Source organism: Mastigoproctus giganteus, chromosome 2, assembly GCF_048544385.1.
Source record: "Mastigoproctus giganteus isolate SK-2022 chromosome 2, ASM4854438v1, whole genome shotgun sequence".
Lineage (NCBI taxonomy): Eukaryota > Metazoa > Arthropoda > Arachnida > Uropygi > Thelyphonidae > Mastigoproctus > Mastigoproctus giganteus.
Window position 1 is genome coordinate 170,683,142 of NC_143576.1, and position 21,988 is coordinate 170,705,129.

At 35.6% G+C, this 21,988-nt stretch overlaps 1 protein-coding gene across 1 annotated transcript in view; it reads right to left on the minus strand.

Annotated features, from left to right (window-relative positions):
* Positions 1 to 7,981: 7,981 nt before the first annotated feature.
* FucTB (alpha-(1,3)-fucosyltransferase 10) overlaps positions 7,982 to 21,988 on the minus strand; it is a 99,384-nt gene continuing 85,377 nt past the window's right edge. The window contains exons 6-7 of the mRNA XM_090390086.1: positions 18,050 to 18,227; positions 7,982 to 8,488 (exon numbers count right to left, since the gene is read on the minus strand). Of these exons, the coding sequence (XP_090246212.1) occupies positions 7,982 to 8,488; positions 18,050 to 18,227 (685 nt within the window). The remainder of the gene's footprint in view (positions 8,489 to 18,049; positions 18,228 to 21,988) is intronic.

Sequence of the window (21,988 nt, forward strand, 5' to 3'; positions counted from 1 at the left end):
TGGAGGTATATCAGGCTTAATGTCCAAGTTTGCAGATGATAAGAAGATTGGTAGGGTTGTTAATGACAGTAAGGACAGTACACTACTGCAAAAGGATCTGGAAAAGTTGAGCATATGGGCTGAGAAATGTGCAGTCAGATATGATGTTTTCTGAGCAGTGCAACCAATGCAAGAGTAGCTAATGGGATCTTGTCAATGATATATAGGATTTTTTCTAACAGCAATAAGGAGGTGTTATCCCCTTGTATATGGCAATGGTCAGGCTACACCTCTGGAAGCCTCATTTTAGGAAAGATGTAGAGCTGCTGCAACGAGTACAGAGAAGGGTAATGAGATTGGTGAGTGGAACAAAGGGTTGCTATTACCGAGAAAGGCTTAAGTTCTGCAAATTGCAGCTTCTAGAGATTAAGCACCTGCAAGGTGATCTAATTGAGGCGTATAAGGCCTTGAATGGTTTGAGCAAGCTCAATGCTGATGGGATTCTTCCTCTTGCTCAGATTCTGCACCTGGGGTGGGGGGGGGGGAAAATCTCAAACTGAGGAAAGACAGTTGGAGAATAGATGTGCGGAAATTTTCCTTTTGCCAGTGGGTGGTTAATTGCTGGAACAAACATCTGCCACTGTGTAAGCTGACAGCTTAAATAAATTCATGGCTGAACTAGACATCCAAGATGGCATTTATGGAGTCTGTTAGTGTAATAGTTTCCATACTGTTGTAGGTACAGACTTTTGGAGTGAATGGATTGGTGAAACGGGAAGTTTTTTTTTTGACCAATGGTATATAAGCTTGCTTTCTTGCACGATATGCCTCTAATAATTCTAATGCTACTCTCAATTTTGAACTCTATTAACATCATCCTGTAAAACTAGCGTGATTTGCATCATGATTCTGTAATTTTAGAGTGGTATTGCATCACTTTGTTTATAAAAGCATCTACCTATTGCTATCTGTCTTCACTTCCTATTCAGCATGGGCATGGCACTCAGTTAATTCCAGAGAAGAAAAGCATAATTATTACTCTTGACAGGAAGGCTTTTCTAATCAACATATAGCTGCATAAGTTAGCTGTGACCAGTCTGTGACCAGTTACTGTGTCAGGGTTAATTAGAAAGAAATGTAAGACCAGAGATTTCAAAAAAAAATCTGTAACCACACTGAAAAGGAAAAGTACTACAGCACAGAGAGTTTTGATGCATCTATACCTCTGTGATTGCTGTGCAAGTTCCACAGACCTAAATCCATGTGGAAGGAACATACTGGGGTATATGCAAGTGATAGAACTCTGACAAAGACTTGTGATGAGTGGTCTGAAAGAATAACAACCTTGTAAGAAGCTCTTATTGACAAAATCCATTAGGAAAAACAACTAACCTACGCTAAAGAACATGCTAACGGAAAAACGGGAATCTGTAATATTCTCTGATGAATCCAAATTTAATCTCCACATAGATTGGATGATATATACTACTGATTGTATTCAATCAACAGTAAAGTTTCCACTGGGCCAGATGGTTTAGGGATGCATAATGAGCAAAGGAATGGGCAGAATACATTTTGTAAGTGGCACTGTTAATATTTAGTACAGTCTGTCCTCATATAGCACGATAGTTGCGTTCCTAGAAACTCTCGTGCAATGCGAAATCGTGCAATATAAACAACAGACCCTATGGGAAAAGTAGGGTTAGGTGCCGACCACCCAAGATTGAACACACATTTGGAACCAAAACATTACCAAACAATAAATAATCGGGTAATTTTAATCGTTATAAAATACGTTAAGTATTTTATAACGATTAAAATACGTAATAAAAATATTATAATAAAGTATTTTTAGTATTTTTTAATACTAAAAAAGTATTTTTTACGAATAAAATACGTATTTTATTCGTAAAAAATTTATTATATTAAATAAAACAGTCGTAATAAAATACTTACGTATTTTATAATACGTAAGTCGTAATAAAATATTGCTAATGCTTTTGCTTCTATCGTAAGCAGACTTGTTTTTTGTTTGATTTTCTATCCAAACAGATGACAGCCGTTCCATCCCTTCCAATTCTTGTGTCTTAATCTAATGGATTTTAATTACACTTTGAGTTGTTCCTGCTATGAAAGTTGTTTTTATTTTCTCTGCATTCTTTGTAATTCTCGGCGTTGCCTGATTTAGGCCTATAGCACGTGCAATATCACATGGCCTTTCATTTTGCTCAAAGCGTTTCACAATTTCATATTTTTTCTCTATCGACAGAGGCGGACAGAAGCCTTACGGGGAAAACCACGGTGGGCCGGAGGCCGGTGTGATTTTGGCCATAAACCGTAGTATGAGGCCACTATAAATTTTCACGGTTAAGAATTTTTGACCCAGTCCGCCTCTGTTTATCGATATTGCTTTTTTTTTTTTCTCTGAATCTGCAGTGTCTTAGCCAGAACGCTTCCTTTTCACACCTTTTAAGTATTTTACTCATTTTTAGGGAATAAAGTACAATTACAAAATGAGGAGGCACGCTTGATACACATAAACAAAGCTGCGCGCGTGTAGCAACTGAATAAACAACACCGTAAAGGCCGAGATACACTATTAACACCTCACATTTTACTAAAGCACATTTCTGGGGGTTACTACCATAAAACAATAAAAACAATTTCCAGTTGCGTTTCTGCTAGTGGAATCTGTTATAAACTGGTAGTAAACTCGATCTAATTGCATTTGTGATTATATCGATAACTGGAATTGTGTTGGTTTTTACGTTATTATGGTGAAATGTGTTTCCCCTTCACTGATATAAAACACATAAATACATTTTCAGAATCTTCTTCATTCCTATCGTGTTGCGTTCAGTTGGGGTGATTCCGCGTTCGACTGCCATTTCTTGTAAACACAAAGGCGAATCGTGTATAAGCGAATTCGGTTCGTGTTATATAAGATAACGTTCCCCTATTTATAAATCGTGTATGATCGAATTCGTGTAATGTAAACACGTGTTATACGAGGACCGACTGTACATGAAAATTTTAAAGCAGACTGTTTTGCCCATCAACAAGACTTCTTTCACAGAACAGAAAATTGTTTTCCAACATGATTCTGCACATTACCATACTTCAAGTAAGATTAGTACATCATTACATAATCATTTAATGCAATTTATAGTATGCTAATTTTAACTTGTTTAAAACACTGGCTTTTTATCAATTTTTTTTTTTTTTTAAAGATGAATAAGTTCATGCAAGACTAAAATATTTGATCCTTATTATGGCTAGGAAGTACTGTTGATTTGAATCTGATTAAAAACTAATGGAGTGTTACAGGACAGAAAACTACTGCTATAAAGCCATCATGCAAGATAACACTGCAAAAACCATTATACATGTCTGGAGCCATGAAGAAACTAGGAATATCTCTATGATCTAAAAATATGAATAGCTATTGGTATATTTTTTTCCCATCTTATTACATAATGTTAATTTCAAATATTGGGTCACACAGAAAGGGCATTCATATGGCCTAGAGCAGCATTTCCCAAACGTTTTTAGTAACAGAACGCTTTTCTTCTCGCAATATATTTACGGAACACTTATGCAACACAAGTTTAGCTGGAGCCAAAGAACTGTTTCTTAATATGTTGTTACATACAACACACTGTGCATCAGGAGCATCTTTATTTCCAACATATGTAAAGCCAAAATTCAAATAACTGTCATCATACTTTCGTTTTGGTCTTTTATTAGTTGGTTCCTGTTTTTTCACTTCTGATTTTTGAGGAACAGAAGGCTGCGATTGTTCATCCTCACTTTGAAGTGTGACAATATTGTGTTCATTTTCATCAACCACAGTTGCAATACTAGAAGTACTTGCTTCTCGTTTTATGACCATTTTTAAAACAAATCTATGGTCATTTATTTTAATAATAATATTTCGAAATACTGATAATTATCAAAACAAATATTTATACAAGGAAGTGAGTTTAGTTATGCTTACTAGTTTTCCACACTACTACAGAACTATCTCACAATTGCAAAGACAGTCCACACTGCACCACCAGCACTGTGTAGACATGCAAGGACGTGTCAGCATAAGGCTACTTTGTTTCATCTACCCCAATGATGCATGATATCGGTTCACTTCCCCCCCCTCCCTCAACCTGTGTACTCCAGGCTAAATTGCATAAGAATGGCACATTAGATCACTATATTCTTTCTTTTTCATAGATGTCACTACCTCTATGCATACTTCTCTATGCAAAGCCTGCAAAAATATAGTGTTCTGGGGGCTATTTGATTATTAGTCGATGCCAGTACAGTATATTAAAAAAAAAAAAAAAAAAAAAACAATGTTAAAAATTAGAATGATACCTAATTGGTATATGCTAAATGTGAAAATAAGAAAATTATTTATTTTATTTCATTTTTTAATTATTAATTATGATTTTTTACAGAATATTTGTTCACATCTCACGGAACACTGGTGTTCCACTGAACACAGTTTGGGAAACGCTGGCCTGGAGCATACTTTATTTTTATATCAATAAAATGTATAATCATTTTTATTCAGTGTATAACAAATTTGAGGCTACAGGAGCAATTATTTCAATTGCAATGCTTGTTTTGGGAGAAAAGTTAGTGATGCAATTTATGTGGCCATCACTGTATTTTCACACAAAAAGAAAAATAACTCTGGACATCAACCAACCTCGTTCCACAACAAATTATACCAGCATATATAGCCACAAACAGGGCTTATTTTAGAAATTATGTTTGGTTTTAATAATAATTTAGTTTTAATGTGTGAATATGAATATATTTAAAAATCATGAATTGTCACTAGATTTGTATAAAAGTAGCTAAATTAAATTTCAGGCATGTTTAAAATTGCACAAAAAAAGTCACCTGACAAATAGAAAGGAACAAAATCAACTACAGCAGGAGCAATAGTAGTGTTTAGTAACACTGCTGGCTGACATAAATCTGGTTTATCATGTGATGATATTAATACAAGTCTGCAACACTGAACATAAGACGTCCAGAATAATATTATCTAGAAACTGTTGAAGATAAACACAAGAAAGGCACCCGGGGTGGATGGGATCTGTCCAGTTATATTAAAGGAGGCAGCAAAGGAAGTAAGCAAACCCTTAGCCATAATTATGAGAGCTTCCTTGGACTCAGGGGAGGTACCCATAGACTGGAAATGTGCAAATGTGACCCCAATTCACAAAGGAGGATCAAAGGCTGACACAAGTAATTATAGACCTGTGAGCTTAACTTCTGTTCCAGGAAAATTAATGGAGGCACTGGTTAAAGAAGCACTGCAGGATCATTCAGACAAGACTTCAGTTATAGCTCGGACACAGCATGGTTTTGTTAAGGGGAAGTCTTGCCTGACCAATTTGATTGGATACTATGATGCAGTCACAAAAGAACTGGATGCAAGGAATAGCTTTGATATTATATACTTGGATCTTAGAAAGGCTTTTGATACTGTTGCACATGGAAGACTGCTACACAAATTGGAGCAGTGTGACATTGGAGGCAAATTGCTGCTATGGATAAAGGGGTGGTTGAGGGGGAGAAGACAGAGAGTGGTAATCAATGGACACTGCTCATCGTGGACTAATGTTATTAGTGGAGTCCCTCAGGGCTCAGTGTTGGGTCCATTATTGTTTTCTGTATTTATAAATGATATTGATGATGGTATATCAAGCTTAATGTCCAAGTTTGCAGACGATACAAAGGTTGGCAGGGTTGTCAAGGACACTACTGACACTATGCTGCTGCAACGGGATCTGGAAAGGTTGAGCAGATGGGCTGAGAGGTGGCAAATGAAGTTTAACATTGACAAATGTAAAGTACTACACATGGGAAACAGCAACCCCAGAGCAACGTATCAACTCTGTGGTACTACACTGACAGTGGTAGAGAATGAAAGGGACTTGGGGGTGGTTGTGCAGGCAGATATGAAGTTCTCTGAGCAGTGCAGACGGGCTGCAAGAGTAGCTCATGGAGTATTGTCAATGATATACAGGAATTTTTCCAGCAGGGATAAGGAGGTGATTATTCCCTTGTATAAGGCAATGGTCAGGCCACACCTAGAGTACTGTATACAGGTCTGGAGGCCTAATTTCAAGAAGGATGTAGAGCTGCTGGAACGAGTACAGAGAAGGGCAACAAGATTAGTGAATGGAACAAAGGGGTGCTCTTATGAAGAAAGGCTTAAGTTTTGCAAATTACAGTGTCTGGAGACTAGGCACCAGCGAGGTGATCTGATAGAGGTGTATAAAGCCTTGAATGGTTTGAGCATGCTCAATGCTGATGGGATTCTTCCTCTCGCTCAGAATAATCACCTGAGAGGGCATAAATTCAAATTGAGGAAAGACAGATGTAGGATAGACGTGCGGAAATTTGCCTTTAGCCAGCAGGTGGTTGGTTGGTGGAACAGATTTCCATCCCTTGTAGTGGAGGTTGATAGCCTAAATAAGTTTAAGGCTCAGCTGGACAGGTATTTTGAACGAACAGAGGGGTGAAGTGGAAGTGGGGGTTTTTTTTTTTTTTTGGCTGATGCTGCATAAGCTTGCTTTCTTGCATCAAATGCCTCTACTAATGCTAATGCTAATATAATTCAGACCATTAAACTATAGACTGCCTGTATTTAAATTTTTAAAATCAGTGATGTGATTTAACGTATTTACTGTTAATTTCGGTAATTTTTCAAAATCACTCCATATCATGGAGTGATTCTGGAGTGATTTGGAGTACTCATCATCTTCATTCACTTTTTTGTCTATGTTCCAGCTATACTGTGTTGGCCTATGACTCATAAAAATCCCTTCCCTTCCCTTCCATTCACTGGCCAGACAAGCCCATATTATTTTATTTTGTCTGTAAATTGCAAATGCTGGTTTACATATAATCCAAAACGAAATTTACAGACATGATACATATAATCCATGCATGTAATCAAGCATATTCGTTTTGTGTGAATTAAAAACCTAGAATAAACCCAGGAGAAAAATCTTATATCTCTGTTTGAGGCTCAAACTGAGGTATAATATTTTTCCTCTTTTTCATTCTGCTACAATCCATAACAAAAAAGCCTCTATAAAGTTCTCCTGCTCAACCATTCGAAATAGGTGAAAAACAGAAAAAGTCACAATACCATGAAGTATTATTCTTATATACTTTAATTTAGGTATGCTTGTTTTATACCACTTCTGACAACAGGAGTGGTACAAAACATTTGGTGTCCAAAAAAAGCTGCCGATTTTGCCACTCTTTTTACTGAGCAACATTTCCAAAACATTTCCTTTTTCAGCCTAATACTGACACGAATAATTTTGCAAACCTAATAGCATTATTGAGAGTTCAACTCAAACTGAATTCCAGTAATGCTGTTTCAAAAGGTATTTATAAAAATATAAGAAAAAAAAAAAAACAACACTAATTTTAATCTATAATTACTAGTAAAAAAGGAACTGGCATAGTAATACAGTAGATAATAAAATAAATTAGTGTTTTAATAGCATTATTATAAGAAACCTATTAAATAGGTATATGACGTAAAAGTTCTCATTAACATCATCACTACCAAAACTCTAGGGGTCTGGTGCACATATTTTTAGAAGCCCTTTTCTAATGTTTGCCATATGCACAAGCTTTCAGAGTATAAACATAGAAATAAATAGATTTAAATAAAATAAACAAAAAAAAAAAAGGAATAATTAATATCAAAGAAACACAATTAATAGCTAAAAATCACTTCTTACGGTATTGCATTGTTTGTGGTTCCTATGACAAGGATCTCAGGAAACTGCACATACTGTACCTCAATAAATCTGGCCCTTGTGCATCATATCTATTTTGTATATTTATGTTGCATTAGCATATATATATATATAATTAGTACTTTTCATATATTCATAAGCAATCACTGCCAGAAAAACTGAACAGCTTGTTAAGCAAAAAGAGGATTCATACTTTATTACATATATTACTGGTGACTTGATTCAAGTAGCTTTATAACACGACCATAAAACTGGTCAGCAGTAAAATTGCGCCCTTCATTCAACAATTGCTGCAAAGCTTGAGCCTCAAAGAGAGCTTTATGATGCATCTCTAGCCACCAGCTATGAGGATCTGGCTGTCCTGTTAAAGAAGATACAGGTTCTGGACATCCATAATGGCTTAAGTTAGCCTGAAACCTTGAATTTGGAAATCCAAGCTTTTCTGCTCGTAAGTTACGAGATACTCTCTCACACACCAAGCATTCAAAATGTTCAATAAAATTTCCTTTTTCAAAGTCATTGTTAATGCCCCACTGCCTTTTATCCAGGAAATGTTTCAAAAAGTTGTTAGTAATTATGCCTTTTATTTTGTGATTAAGATAAGAATTATATTCTGTGTCATTGGTATTCAAATCATTTAAATAATTAACCAGGTCTTTGGGTGTGCTAAAGTCAGTAGCTAAAATTGCAGATTTAGCATTTGGAAGCCAGTCCTAAAAAGCAAAAAAAAAAAAAAAAAAAAAAAAAAAATTATTTGAAATACAAAACAGTATATACATAAACATCAATAAATTATTAATAATGCATTATTATATATTGTTAACTGTGTGCATTAACTGTTTTACCTAAGTGGAAGCATATTAGTCTATTTCATATTTATCACATTTGATTGCATAATAAGCCAATGAGAATCACAGGTATAAGTCAAATTTATATTCTTCTGAGTATTTTAGTAACTTATCACAGAAAAATCAAGAAACATGATGAAATTTCTTAGTAACTGCCATAGTAAAATACGATGATTACTAAAATTAAAAACATTGAAAAAAATGTGTTTTCTGGATGGGAAAAATGACTTACAACACTATCATATTTAAAGTTTTATTAACTTTAAATATAAGGGTGGTGTAAATGATTTTGGCCATTTGGAAAACATACTTTTTTCAATATCAAGGGTGGTTCAATAAAGAATTGTCCTACTTAGCTGCAGAGGTACTAGCCTGTTGATTCTTGGCACAGTCCTTCTCTACATAGCCACTGTGCAGATTTACACATTTTTCCCATCGATGGATGAGGCTACGGATACTGTTTTTGTAGAAGTGGTGAGGTTAGTCTTTGAACCATGACTCTGTTGCAGAAATGAATGTCTCGTCGGCAGGGAAGTGGGTCCGCCGAAAAAATGATTTGAGGGAAGGACACAAGAAGTCCGATGGCGCAAGATCAGGTAAGTAGGCTGGATGGGACAGTATTTCATATCCACAAGTGGCCGCTTGTGTTGTTGCAATTTCAGAATTGTGAACTGGGGCATTGTCTTGAAGCATTCTCACACCTTTGGACAGTATGCCACACCTACATTTTTTTTGATTTTCTCCCATAATTTTGTGAGTAAGTTGGCATAATAGGCATCTGTAATTATTCTACCTTTCGGCAGGTAATCAGTCATTATTATGCTTTTCTCATCCCAAAACACAGTCAGCAAGACCTTTCCTGCTGACGCTTGGACCCTTGCCTTCTGGGTGGGGGGACCATGATGTCACCATTCCATAGACTGCTTTTTACTTTCAGGGTCGAAATGGTGTATCCAACTTTCATCCTGAGTGATTAGACGAGAGAAAAAAGTTTTCCTCATTTTTTGGGCACAGGGCTAACAACTCTTGTGATTTCTGTTGTCGTTCAGCCTTCTGGAAACCAGTCAATAATCGGGGAATCCATCTTGCACTCAATTTCCATAAATGGAGTTGGTCACAAGGGACTGTTTCAACAGCGCCCACACTAATCTTCACCTCCTGGGACAATCCACACACAGATATCCAGTGATCTTCATGACTAACGATTCCACTTTTATGATAATGCTGTCATCAATGGCTGAATGGGGATGATCTGGAATGGGCTGAGATTCTACCGATGTCCGACCATATCTAAACTGTCTATGGGGTTTCATTCTTATATACAGCAGTCATCTCCTAATGGATTTCTTTAGGAGATTTCCCCTTCAAGAACAGATACCGGATTACAGCTCTGGCTTCAACTTTGTCCATAATGCTACTTCGTCACATGTTCAGCTCTGTAAGGAAAAAACAAATTAAGACTCAGGGCTGAAATTTTACACCTTTAGTACAGAGATATGTATGACGCTACACACAAAATACTCTGCAATATGTGGAAGTAGGTGAGGACGATTCTTTATTGAACCACCCTCATACATAAACATCAATAAATTATTAATAATGCATTATTATATATTGTTAACTGTGTGCATTAACTGTTTTACCTAAGTGGAAGCATATTAGTCTATTTCATATTTATCATATTAGATTGCATAATAAGCCAATGAGAATCACAGTGGCATAAGTCAAATTTATATTCTTCTGAGTATTTTAGTACCTTACCACAGAAAAATCAAGAAACATGATGAAATTTCTTAGTGGCTGCCATAGTAAAATATAATGATTACTAAAATTAAAAACATTGAAAAAAGTGTTTTCTGGTTGGGAAAAATGACTTACACCACTATCATATTTAAAGTTTTATTAACCTTAAATATAAGGGCGGTGTAAATAATTTTGGCCATTTAGAAAACACTTTTTTTTCCTCAATATTTTTAATTTTAGTAATCTTCTATGATATAACAATTTGTAAGAGATTTCATGATGCTTCTAGATTTTCCTGTGATGGGATATTATCCTTTTCTGAAGGACAGAAAAGGATAGTAAGTCATCACATAAAAATCAAAAACAAAGTAATCTTTTACTAACAGTTATTGTAAAAGAGGTGAAATATTGCAGAAACTTACTAAAATTAAAAACATCAAAAAATGTATGTTTTCTGAATGGCAAAAATGACTGACACCAGTATCATATTTAAGGTTAATAAAAAACAAATGAATAAAATATAACACTATGTTAATTTTCTCAAAAAATAAGATAAGTGTGCAAATTATAAAATATTGCAACCTTAATAGTTAAAATTATATTTGGATAAAATATAAAAGAAAGCACAACAAAGGCTCCTCATTTTCTGTTTCTTCAGTAGGGGTGGCACACAGGAGAAATATGTTTAAGTTCCATCATATTTTAAAACTTTTTTAAAGTTTTAAAATTGAAAATAATTACAGTAATATGTAAATGCAATTTCCTGAAACAATAGAAGAATTATCAGAAGAACATTCGTTTTCACGATATAAACATAACATAACATTGACTTACACCACTCATGAATGGTTTCAAATTTTCATTCAGCATGATAATGATGTGTTGCTCGGTCATTGGTTCATGGAACCAATGATGGAGCAACACATCATTATATTTGTGAGTGAATTAAGTCGTTGGTTCATGGAACCAATGACTTAATTCACTCACAAAATAAAAGGGAGCAAAGGTTAAAGAATTTGTAGGTGAGTGCAAGTCATTTTTTTTTTTAAATTGATGCCTTACAACACTGATTCTCAATGGCTCATATTACTGTAACACAAATGCAAACATCAGCATCGTGTTTAATTTATTTAAAAAAAAAAAAAAAAAAAAAAACTCATTAAAATGTCACTCATTTTGTACAATAATTTGTATATAAAATTGAATTTCACATAGAACTGGCACTAAAATAGGAAAAAATATTCTTCATTTAAGGTCTGTAGCCAACTTGGCTACAGACCTTTCTTGGAAGAGAATATGAGTGTATATATCACCATGAGCTATGGAACTACCTTGTCATCTAGGAGTCAATATTCCCTATTTTTGAGAGATTTCCCGTATATTTATTTATTTATATGTAAATTACCTAAGCACAACTATTCTGGAGTTCACTCCAGAATAGTTGTGCCCATATTAAGAGGGAAAAGACCTAGTAGAACACATCTTGCAGTTGCCAAAAGTTCAACACAGCCAGTATTTTCTGGAATGAAACAAACTAACAATGGCCCCAAAATGTGCTAACAGAAGTACTCACACCCTTTACAACTTATCATGACATTACAAAAACAAATACAGTCAAACTTGGTTAAAGTGAGAAACAGAAATAATGAGATCATAGCTGTAGCGAGCAAAAAGCCATAATGATTTTAATTTACAAGTATTCCCATACAATTGTTCACTGTTATAATGAGTGTACTACATGGATATATTGTACAAATTTTGGTAACTATGCAAACATTCTTAATTGCTCGGGTAGATGAAAAAACCCAATTCTTAGAATAGACAAAAATGAAAAGGGTGACTTAACTTTTATGACCACCTGCATCAGATTAGCAGCCGGTTTATGACCTTGTCCTTTCGGGGACAGGGCTATACAGTAGTGCATTGGAGTTACACTTGTCGCATTAACATATTTACAGATTGTCTTGTATTCACTGAAACTAAATTTATTTCGGGACTTCTAAGAATTATGGAAACAGGACTTCTAAGAACTTTTATGCAGATCACATTACTGTCATTTTAAAGTAAAATCAGTTAGATATGAACCCTTCCTTCAGAAACATGCCTACTAACAAAAAAAAAGTGTCTCTTGATTCATGAAAAAGTCTAAATTATTCATGAGTTAGAACGTGGTGCAAAAAATGTTGAAGTGTTTAAAAAGTTTTCTTTGTCCTCTTTGTTTGTCTTTGTCTACTGATTTTGTTTCATGCCACAGTTTGTATGGTTGACAGTGTTGTTACTCCTTGAAATAAAGTACTGTATCTCTACTCCTACCAATCTGGCTGTTTTACAGAAGGGCATTAATCCTTTTCTAATTCTTGAATTTAATATTTTCTTTATTTGTTTTTAATAGTTTGTGTGGATTTACAAAAACATTATGACAGTTTCATTTTTATTAATGACTATCTTGAAGAAATAGTGGATATTCAAATTAAAGTATTTTATATTGCTCGAATTTCGTGTTTTCTTTCTGCCCATTTCCATCTTTTTATATACACATTTCTGCTTTGCATGAATAAACAATGCTGAACAATTGCATTCTTGTTCCCAGTTATTGTTACCACTTTAGATGAGTCCTGAAGTGATCATAATAAGTGGTGCCCGCTGCATAAATTTAAATAAAATTTAAATGACCATATTATTGTGACCATTTAAATGACCATATTAAAGTGACCATATTTATGAATGTCATAAATTATGACATTCATAAATATTGATAGTCAGATGAGATTTATTCTGTGCAAGAGAAAATAAGTATATTCTTGTATAATTTAATATGTATATTTCCTTCAGTACTTCCACAGGTGTGCTGTGTGCACACTAATGTGTGCCTACTAGTCTCCTGACAACACTGATGAGGTTGACATCCTTGCTATACAGTATCTTCCCATACTTATGTGAAGTTTAATTTTTATTCAATCACAGCACACTTAGCTAACCGAAATAAAAAATATATCTTTGCACTCAATTCCCAAATGACACATCATCGATGCGTGGAGTCATATGCATTCTGTAACCTAGTTTCATATTATTATTCTACTCTGAGGAAGGAGAAGTGTAGCTAACTCAGTAACGTAAGCTTAATTTTAGATTTTTCTTTCTCCTCCCTTAAATGGTGATGTGCATGATGAAGATTTCATTCCGCAGCAATAAAAATTCTTACCATGCTTGAACTTTGAAGTAAACACAGTAATGTATAACACATACAGTCATTTCTGAATTATGGTATCTTTGTGTTCTAATTAATTTATGGCATGAGAAAATCTGTCTGAAGGTCATAGGATTGTCTGTTGTTACTGGTGAGCAATGTTATTAGTTTACTGATAAACTAGCAATGGAAAACTAAAAAAAAAAGGCACAATTCTTACATGAAGTATTAGGCTGATGCTTTGTCATGCTTGCAAACAACACTAATATAGCAGCTTTTGTTCATTTATAATTGATTCACACAAATGAATAAATATTCAAATGCTGATCAATCACAACAATATTATACTATATATCTTATGGTTTTTTGTATGTACAATATGCATAATCAGGTGTTTTTAACTCAGGGAGTGTTACATCCTGTAATTCTGTAATTTTTCATTTTTTGTTATGTTTTTAATAATTAATTTATCATTTATAATTAATTTAAAACATATGATAAAAGTTCATTGTCAAAAGAGATTTAAAAGGTTTTAATTGCAACACAGGACTTAATTATGTTATCACAAGGCTTAATTATCATTATTAGCATTAGCAGTGGCAAATGATGCAAAAAAGCAATCTTATACAACATCAGTCAGAAAAAAAAATCATGACACCTCCCAATTTACCTCATTCTATCTAACAGTTTGTCTAGTTCTTCCTTGAATTTATTTAAACTATCAACAAACTTCCACAACAGATGGAAGTTTGTTCCAGCAATCAATCAACTGTAGGTTAAAAGCAAACTTCCACACATCTATTCTCCAATCGTTCTTCCTCAATTTGAATTTATGCTCCAGTCGTGTGTGGTCTGAGAAGAGGAAGAATCCCAAAAGCATTGAGCTTGCTCAATCCATTCAAACCTTAAACACCTAAATCATACCAGCTCACAGGTGCTTAGTCTCCACACACTGCAATTTGCAGAACTGAAGCCTTTCTTGGTAAGAGAACCCCTTTGTTCCCCTAACCAATCTCGCTGCCTACTCATTCTGGCAGCTCACATCCATCCTAAAATGATACTGCCAAATCTGTATGCAGTACTCAAGATGTGGCCTGACCATTGCCTTATACCAGTGTTTTCCAAACTGTTCTGCGGAACACTTGTGTTCCACGAGACGTGAACAGATGTTACGTGAAAAATCCTAATTAAAAAAATAAAGTTTTGTATATTTGTAGCTTGAACCACTTTTGTATCATCCTAATTTTTTTAAAAAATATTATTATTTTTCGGTTAATAGACTATAATTGTAGCATGCACCACTTTTTTATAATCCTAATTTTTAACATTATTTTTTTTTTTCTGTTATTAATAGGCTGTACTGGCTTCGATTAATAATCAAATAGACCATTTTGGCAGGCTTTGAATATAGAAGTATGCGTAGAGGTAATGACATCTACGAAAAAGTAGCAATGTAGTGATCTAATATGCCATTCATATGTAATTTAGCCTGGAGTACACAGGTTGAAGGAGAGGGGGATGTGAACCGAGATCATGTATCATTCGGGTGGGTGAAACAAAGTAGCCTTCTGCTGACACGTTCTTGCATGTTTACACAGTGCTGATGGTGCTGTGTGGGCTGTGTGTGTGTGTGTGAAGACAGCCCACACAGCACCATCAGCACTGTGTGGGCTGTCTTCACAATTATGAGATTAGTTCTGTGGTAGAACAGAAAACTAGTAAGCATAACGAAACTCACTTCCCTGTATAATTTTTTTGATAATTATTAGTATTTCGAAATATTATTATTAAAATAAATGACCATGGATTTGTGGTTAAAAAAAAAAAAAAGAAAAAAAAGAACTTTAAAACGAGAAGCAAGTACTTCTAGTATTGTGGCTGATGAAAACGAACACAATATTGTCACACTTCAAAGTGAGGATGAACAATCGCAGCCTTCTGTTCTTCAAAAATCAGAAGTGAAAAAACAGGAACCAACTAATAAAAGACCAAAACGAAAGTATGACAGTTATTTGAATTTCGGCTTTACATGTGTTGAAAATAAAGATGCTCCTGATGCACTGTGCATTGTATGTAAAAAAATATATATTAACAAATAGTTCTTTGGCTCCCACTAAACTTGTGTTCCGTAAATACATTGTGAGATGAAAAGTGTTCCGTGACTAAAAACGTTTGGGAAACGCTGCCTTATATAAAATGGGATCCCTATCCTTGCTAGAAAAATTCCTGTATACCATGACAAACCCCATGATCTGTCCAGGCAGCCCATCTGCATTGCTCAGAGAACTTCATATTTGGCTGCACAGTTACCCTCAGGTCTTTTTCATTTTCCACTACTCTGAGTATAGTATGTTACTATGGGGTTACAGCTACCCATATAGAGTACTTTGAATTTATCAATGTTAATTGTTTCCTTCAATGTTCACAACCGAGTACGATTCCCTTATTAATATATCATACGATGGTTGCGGGACTCAAAAGATAAAAAAAAAACAAAAAACCCTTTACTACATTGGAACTGCTTGATTAAAAATTTATCAGAAGGGAGAGTTAAGTGCATTATCTAACAATAACTTCCATTTCATTTGTATTTAGTATTTCCCTTTGAATGGAATTCAAATTGGAGTCTTGGTCAAATTCGTCATGGAGTCGTGCCAATGATATATAGCAATTTTTCTAGCAGGAACAGGGAGGTGATTATCCCATTATACAAGGTAATGGTCAGGCCACACCCAAAATACTGTGTACAGGTCTGGAGGCCTCATTTTAGGAAGGATGTAGAGTTGCTAGAATGAGTACAAAGAAAGGCAACAAGATTGGTGAGGGGAACAAAGGGGTGCTCTTACCAAGGAAGTCTTAAGTTCTGCAAATTGCAGCACCTGGAGAGTACGTACCTGCAAGGTGATCTGATTGAGGTGTAAGGCCTTGAATGGTTTGAGCAAGCTGAATGCTGATGGGATTCTTTCTCTTGCTCAGATTAAGAACCTGAGGGAGCACAGTTTCAAATTGGGGGAAAGACAGTTGTAGCACTGATGTGTGGAAATTTGCATTTAGCCAGCAGGTAGTTGATTGGTGGAACAGACTTCCATATTTTGTTGTGGAAGTAAAGTTGATAGCCTAAATAAATTTAAGGCTGAACTGGACAGGCATTTGGAATGAATGGAGGGGTGAAATGGGAGTTTTTTTTTTTTTTTTTTGGCTGATGCTGCATAAGTTGCTTTCTTGTATCATATGCCTCTACTAATGCTAATGGTAAATGCAATTCTACTTTTTTAAAAAAAGGAACTTGTGAAACCATTCTGAAAAGAAGTTTGGTATTGTATTATTAAATTGTTGTTTAGGAAAAATCTGTTCTGCATGACATTAAAATATATATATAAGAAACAGAGATGGCAGTTCGAATTAAGGAAACTCCCCTAGCACTTGAAAAACCAACCTGTTGGTAATAACAACTGTTGCTCCTGGCAACGTACTCTGTTCCCAAATAAAACTAAGTCCTTTTGAATCAGGTCAGTCTGTATGTGATCATTATTTGCTAAATCAGGGATGCATCACATTACAAGTCACTATATACTTGAATCCCTGGCAGTAACTCAATTTCATCTACCAAGTTTTAGTTTAGAATTGGTATATCTATATCTTTACAACAGGGGATGGAAAGAATCATCATTTCAACTAGGATTATTTACAACAGCAACCTTGGAATACATGCCACAGGCTACATAAGCACTGAACTCATGACTCTGTGGGGGAAATTGCCTGCAGCCATTTTTGTCTGAGTCATGCAATTCTGTGTTTATTTAAGACATCCAACTTGATCTCGTATTAACCATCATTAAAGCTAATTAAAGTTTATAAAATATTACAATATCCTTAATACAGAAATAATCATAACATAATAACGTACTTTTAAAAATATCCTCCAATGCAATCTCTTAATATAGAATTACATCCTAATTAAAATGTACTAAAAAAAATAAAACTTTATCCCCATAAGTGCAAATGCATTGAGAAACAAGCTTTTCGATCCCACCTGAACTACAGGTGGGATCGAAAAGCTTGAATAGAATGTACTGTACAATGACTGATAGAATTTTATTCTAACAGAACTGTACAATACAATGTGTGACTTTTGAATAACAAGATGTTTAATTTAAGATTTGTTTTTAGTAAGGGGATTTCAGAAATTGCTTTTGCAGTCCAATAAAAAAGAAATAACTATAGGTGCAAAAAGAGTTAAATCTATATAGAAATTTGTTTTTTAATTTATCAAAGGGTGCAATTAATTTTTTAACAACACTTACAACAATTGGCTGAGAACTTAATTCTTTTCTTTGAATACAGCAGTATTCTTGGCTTGCAGGTTAATCTAGATGGAGGGTAGTTAATAGCACTAGAAGTTTATGACAGGTAGGTTACAGATTACACTAATCAATTCCGTGAATTTTTTTACACAAAAAACTGAACATAAGATAAAGTAACTGTTATTAGCTCACCTTCACAGTAGGAGACCCATAATAAATTGGAACAGATCCTACAATCAAAGGTCTCCAAAGCTTCTCTGTAATGTAATCTTCACATAGTGCATTTTCAAATGCAAGAGAAAACTTGTACTGTGCTAGAATATGCCAAAATTCCTCATGATCCATTCCACTAACTGGATCTGACAAGCGACTGTTGCAAAATATTAAAACATGTAAGAAAATACAAATTAAACAAGTTGAAGGTGAATTTTTTTTAATTTATAAAATGGTTACAAAATATTTCATTGTTTTAAAACATTCCCTAAAGCTTAATTATAATAATTAAAAAGATGACCCCTTCAAGCACTCAGCCGCCCAGCACAATGTTGAAGAGCACAAGACACGAGATCAGCAGAGTTTATAATGTTGATGTTGTACATGTTGGTAAAATTGATATTAAGAGTGGGAAATCTGAGGATTTACCCAACATGTAGAGCGCAATGTTGAGAAAAAGTAACGTTAGGATTGAAAGTGCCTGCTTCTGCCAAGACACAACAGGAATTCATGATGAGAGCCTTGTCAATCAATTCAGCCTTGCAAAAAAGTGTGCAATGCTCATGGGGTAGAATTTTACTATGTGCGGTCTGTGCTTGTGAATAGGAGAGAGTGTTTTTATAGAGATCGGAAACAATATTTTACACTATTTTACCTAAAGAGAAGACGTGCAATAATATTCGCTGATGCCATTGAAGCAATGTTAAGTGGATTGGAAAACTGTTAGTTTGTGGGTGGACTAATATTTAATAGCAGCTGCAGGCAGATGTGTGATTCTTGCACTGCTTCTACTGGAACATGCAGTAGCCTGGAAAGCAAAGTGTCATGGATTCTAAGGCCTGCTGGAGGGCTTCATGTAACAAGCAAATACATGGGCTGTATCAGGGTTACTAAGGGTAAAAACAGTGCATGCACACTAACATGTTAACAGGAGAGACTGCTTCTACAGGGATAGGATACACTTAAATAGAAAGGGTGCAAGAATATTTGCTGATGCCATCGAGGCAGTGTTAGGTGGGTCGGAAAACTGCTAGCTTTTAGGGATTCACGGACTAAAAGGTTAAAAGTAGCAGCAGGCAGAGGTGAAGGTGATTCTTGCACAAATTCTATTAGAATAAGCAGCGACCAGGAGCGAGGGATGCTGGGGGTTTCAGGGACTGATGACAGTCATCGTGAAACAGGTGGGTATATGGGATGTGTTAGGGTAACTAATAATAAGGATAGGTACATGTATACTTGCATGTATACCAATGCTACAAGTATAGTAAATAAATTTGATGAATTTGAAGTGTTGGTCAAGACATCAAAAGCGGATATTGTTGGGATAGCAGAGACGTCGTGTCAACAGATATAAGGAATGCAGAACTGGAATTTGGGGAGTACAATGTGTACAGAAAGGATAGACAGGATAGGAAGGGAGGAGGTGTTATGCTGTTAATTAAGAAAAACAAAATCAAAAGAAGTGCATCCAGTTGATATAGATGAACAGTGCACTGCTGAGTCAGAAGTGCATCCAGTTGATATAGATGAACAGTGCACTGCTGAGTCAGTTTTGTGTGACATAAGCACTGCGAAAGCAAAAATAAGAGAAGGAGTGCGTTATAGGTCTAATGACTTGAATGAGTACAATGAACAATTGTACAGAGAAATAGAGTGGGCTAGTAAATCAGAATGTCTTATAATGGGGGATTTTAACTTCCCAGATATTGACTGGAACTTGTGGGTTGGTCACTCACACACTAGTAAGACTTTTGTGGATTTATTGGATGATTGTTTTCTGCAGCAGCATGTTCGAGAGGCAACCAGAGAGGGTAATACTCTTGATCTGGTTATCAGCAGTGATCATTCGTGTATTAAGAATTTGCAGATAAAGAAACCACTAGGTGGCAGTGATCACAGTGTACTGATGTGGGATTTACTTAAAGATATAATTACCATCAGGGGTAAACAAAAGGGTTTTTGCTTCCGTAAAGGTGAGTACAGTGGTCTCAGACAGTTTTTAAATTCTGTACAGTGGGATAAACTGATGATGTTACCAACAGTAAATTCTAAGTGGGAAGCATTCAAGGAATTAATCGTGGATGCTACTAAAAGTTTCATACCTATTAAAAAATATTGTTCAAGGTTTAGGCCTAAATGGTTATTAAATGAACTAATGAGACTCGTGAGAGAGAAGAAAAATGCATGGGATGCATATAAATTATCAAGCGACTCAGAAGCCTATGGCAGATATAAGCTAGTCTGTAATCCGGTCACAAAGGAGGTTAGGCAGGCGAAGGCATATTACGAGAAATTTTTGGCAAAAGAAGCTAAGAAAAACAGCAAGGATTTCTTTACTTATATAAACTCTAAAAGGAAGGGGATGAATCTGATTGGTCCACTTGATATCGATGGTTTGACTGTTAATGATCCTGCACAGATAGCAAACAAACTGAACGAGTATTTTGCATCTACATTCACACATGAGGAGTTATTAAGGTTTGAAAATGGCAGAAGGTTAACAAATTATAGAAGGGTGCTTAACGATTTTGTAATAATTAAGAGCAAAGTGGAGGAGAAATTGTTGAAGTTAAACAAAAGAAAGGCACCTGGGGTGGATGGGATCTATCCAGTTATATTAAAGTAGGTGGCAAAGCAACTAAGCAAACCCATAGCCATAATTCACCCACCATATACTTGTGCATTAACCTCCATGCATAAGTGCATGGTGGGTGACCTCCCAGGTGTGAACCAACGTAAGCAGGGGTCATGGTGTGGCGCCCACACCACATAGAGGAATGCCGCCCCTCTATGTTACCAGGCAGTACTAGGTGGTAGATGACTCTCATCAACCAGTGCAATACCACCACTTTGCTTATTGGAGGCTTGAAGTGGTGGAACCCATGTTTAGTCTCTAGAGCCAAGTTCCGGTCAACCCTTCCCTATCTCTTCCATCATGCAGTACGATTGATGACTTTTGATGTTATGATGAACATCATGGCGAGATCCAATATTCCTCACATTTCGAGGGTACAGCTCTAAAACGGTGTTCACAGGTCGGCCGCTAGTTAGTACAGTGGACTGAACCTATTGTTAACTCTCTAGGAGGCTTCCGGATAAGCTAGTGTATAATCTTGCTACCTCTACTCTGCCAGATAGTGACTGGAGTTAGTCCGAGTAGTGTGTATGCGGGGAGCATTGTCAAGGCCATGTTATGTCAAGGATCGGGTATATTCTTACCATGTGTACGCCATATCCAAAAATTTCATTACTTCATGCAGCATGTCCCACCCAATTTTTCTTACTATTGAATACACCATGAATTGTCAAACTAATAGAGCAAGATTATCTGCAAAAAGATCTAAACCTCCCAAGCACTTCCTAATTCATTTCACAAATATACATGGTCTCAATTCTAATCTCAATGATGTCCATTTCGACTTGCAGTCTGCCAAACCCCATGTACTTTTTCTGACAGAATCTCAGTTATCGGTTGATTCAACTACTGCTCAACTCAGATGCCCAAATTATTCGCTGTATGATTCGTTTCGCCTCAAAGGTGGTACTTGTGAATATGTCCATTCTGATATTCCCTGTCAGAAAATTGGCAATTTGGAATCTCCTCTCTTTGATCTTCTCTGGCTTAAAATCTCTCTACCTCATTGTGTTAAATTCATCTGTTGTCTCTACCGTTATCCCAACACCACTAATCACTTGGAGCTCTTTGACTTCCTCTCTTTACAACTTGACTTTCTCCAGTCCAACTTTCCTAACAGTGAGGTAATTTTGCTTGGTGATTTTAATGTTCAAACTCCAGCTGGCTTCCATTTTCTAGTCACACCGACCCAGCTGGTCGAGATGCTGAGGCTTTTGCAATTACTAATGACCTCGCACAGATTGTTCATTTACCTACAAGAATACCGGACAATCCGAATCATA